This window comes from Cyprinodon variegatus, unplaced genomic scaffold (assembly GCF_000732505.1).
Source record: "Cyprinodon variegatus isolate N-32 unplaced genomic scaffold, C_variegatus-1.0 Scaffold320, whole genome shotgun sequence".
Taxonomy (NCBI): Eukaryota; Metazoa; Chordata; class Actinopteri; order Cyprinodontiformes; family Cyprinodontidae; genus Cyprinodon; species Cyprinodon variegatus.
The window spans coordinates 210471-212217 of NW_015150773.1; the positions used below are offsets into that span (position 1 = coordinate 210471).

The 1747-nt window shown below is 42.1% G+C and overlaps 1 protein-coding gene across 1 annotated transcript in view; it reads left to right on the forward strand.

Annotated features, from left to right (window-relative positions):
• The window catches only part of LOC107091002 (nucleolar protein 8-like), a 20282-nt gene that overhangs the window by 4273 nt on the left and 14262 nt on the right, over positions 1–1747 (forward strand). The window contains exon 2 of the mRNA XM_015384699.1: positions 621–951. Within this exon, the coding sequence (XP_015240185.1) occupies positions 621–951 (331 nt within the window). The remainder of the gene's footprint in view (positions 1–620; positions 952–1747) is intronic.

The window sequence follows — 1747 nt, forward strand, 5'->3', positions numbered from 1 at the left end:
AAGTTCGGTACCCAGCCCTAGTGGTGTACTTAGTACTCTGTCTGTTTGCCGCAGCAGGGGGTCGCAAGGATCCACCAAAATCAGTGTGACTTCTTTTAGTGAATCTTTAGAAGTACCTTGTTTTAACTCCAATTTCTACTTGCTACATTTTGGAGAAACAGACTCTATTTTAGGTTCTGTTTTAGGAACTACTCTCTCATCCTACCTTATGATGTGCACACAGTATGCTGGGGTGGATTTTAAAAGGATGTTGAGGGTTTTCCCTCTAACTGACATACATTTTGCAAGATTCACCCTGTTAAGGGTGATCTGGTGTTCAAACTGAAACTGATAACACTGTTCAGTTTCTAGTTGGGATTTTCTTTGATACAACAAAGTAAGCTGTTCAACTTCATCTGTCGTCAGTCTTTCAATTTGGAATTGAATGAAATTGATTAATTCCAGAATCTTTTCAGTATAAAAACCAAGATTATAAATATTTGTATTATCCAATTGATCTGGAGACAAGCGGATGAAGTCATTGACTTCACTGTGAGTTCACTGTGTGCAGCTTCAACTGTTTGGTTTTGATTTCATTGTTGCTGATGACAAAAAAAGCAGTTTTGTATTTGTAGGTTGAGGTTATGATTTTGTTCTCTGCTTTCAGGACTGGGTTGTCAGTAAATTTGGTCGAGTCCTTCCTGTGCTGCAGCTCAGATGTCGGAAAGGCAACAAAGCTCGAACATTGAAGTACGATCCATCAAAGTATAGTCACAACATCCGCAAGCTGGACCAGAAAGAAACAAACGAGACTACGTCAGTCACCCAGCTCACCTGGGAAGTCGAGGGAGGGGATGATGACATCAGTAAGAAGAGGAGGGGTGAATTCCCCTCATATGAGCCAATCAAACCCAAGAAGAGTCGGACAGAAGCTGCTGACTCCCTGAAGTTAAACACTTCTAGCAGAAGCAGGTAATCCTTTGTTATTTCTTACCTATGAATTGATGAATACTGTTTTATTTTTCTGTTTTGCATTTTTATTGATGTATACAATCCAGATTTTAGATTTCTACTACCACCTGGTTGAAATGATTCAAGTTCAGCAAAAGCCCATTGATCAGTTGAAACCAGGTGTTCCGAAGCAGGGGGAAATCTAAAGCCGCTTTCCCAATGAAAACCCAGGTTTTTCTAAACCGGGTCGACCCGCTAAGAATCGGCTTTTTGCCCTTTTCCCATTTGACCAAAAAGCAGAGTCCAACCCCCTGCTGGAGAGCTGCATGGCAGCTGCCTCCCACCACTACGTGGCCATTTCTCAATATATCTACTTATGCGTCCTCATGTGCTCGTGAAATGTCATCAGCCTCAACCATAGTACTGTTCCAACTCACAAGAACAAGACGACCGTTGTTTTTTCCCCTCCCTATTTACCCATGCAGTGCTGCAGCAGCAGCTTCCAGGTTAGCACTCACAGAGATCACAGAATTAAGTTGAAAGTTCTCTTTTCTGTTGCTGCTGTTCTATAAAAGTACTTCTTAAGATCAGTTGTGGCAAGAAAATTATACTTTTATGCGTCACTATATGGCCGATTTACCGATTTAGTGCATAATTTGAAACAAAATTCCGATGTTGAGAGGATCGCAGCTACCAGTGGACCTCCGAGGGTAACAGCAGCCAGGGCTAATGTTAGCCCGTCTGCAGCAGCCCTCTCTCTGCATAGCCATATACACTATATTGCCAAAAGTATTTGCTCACCTGCCTTGACTCACAT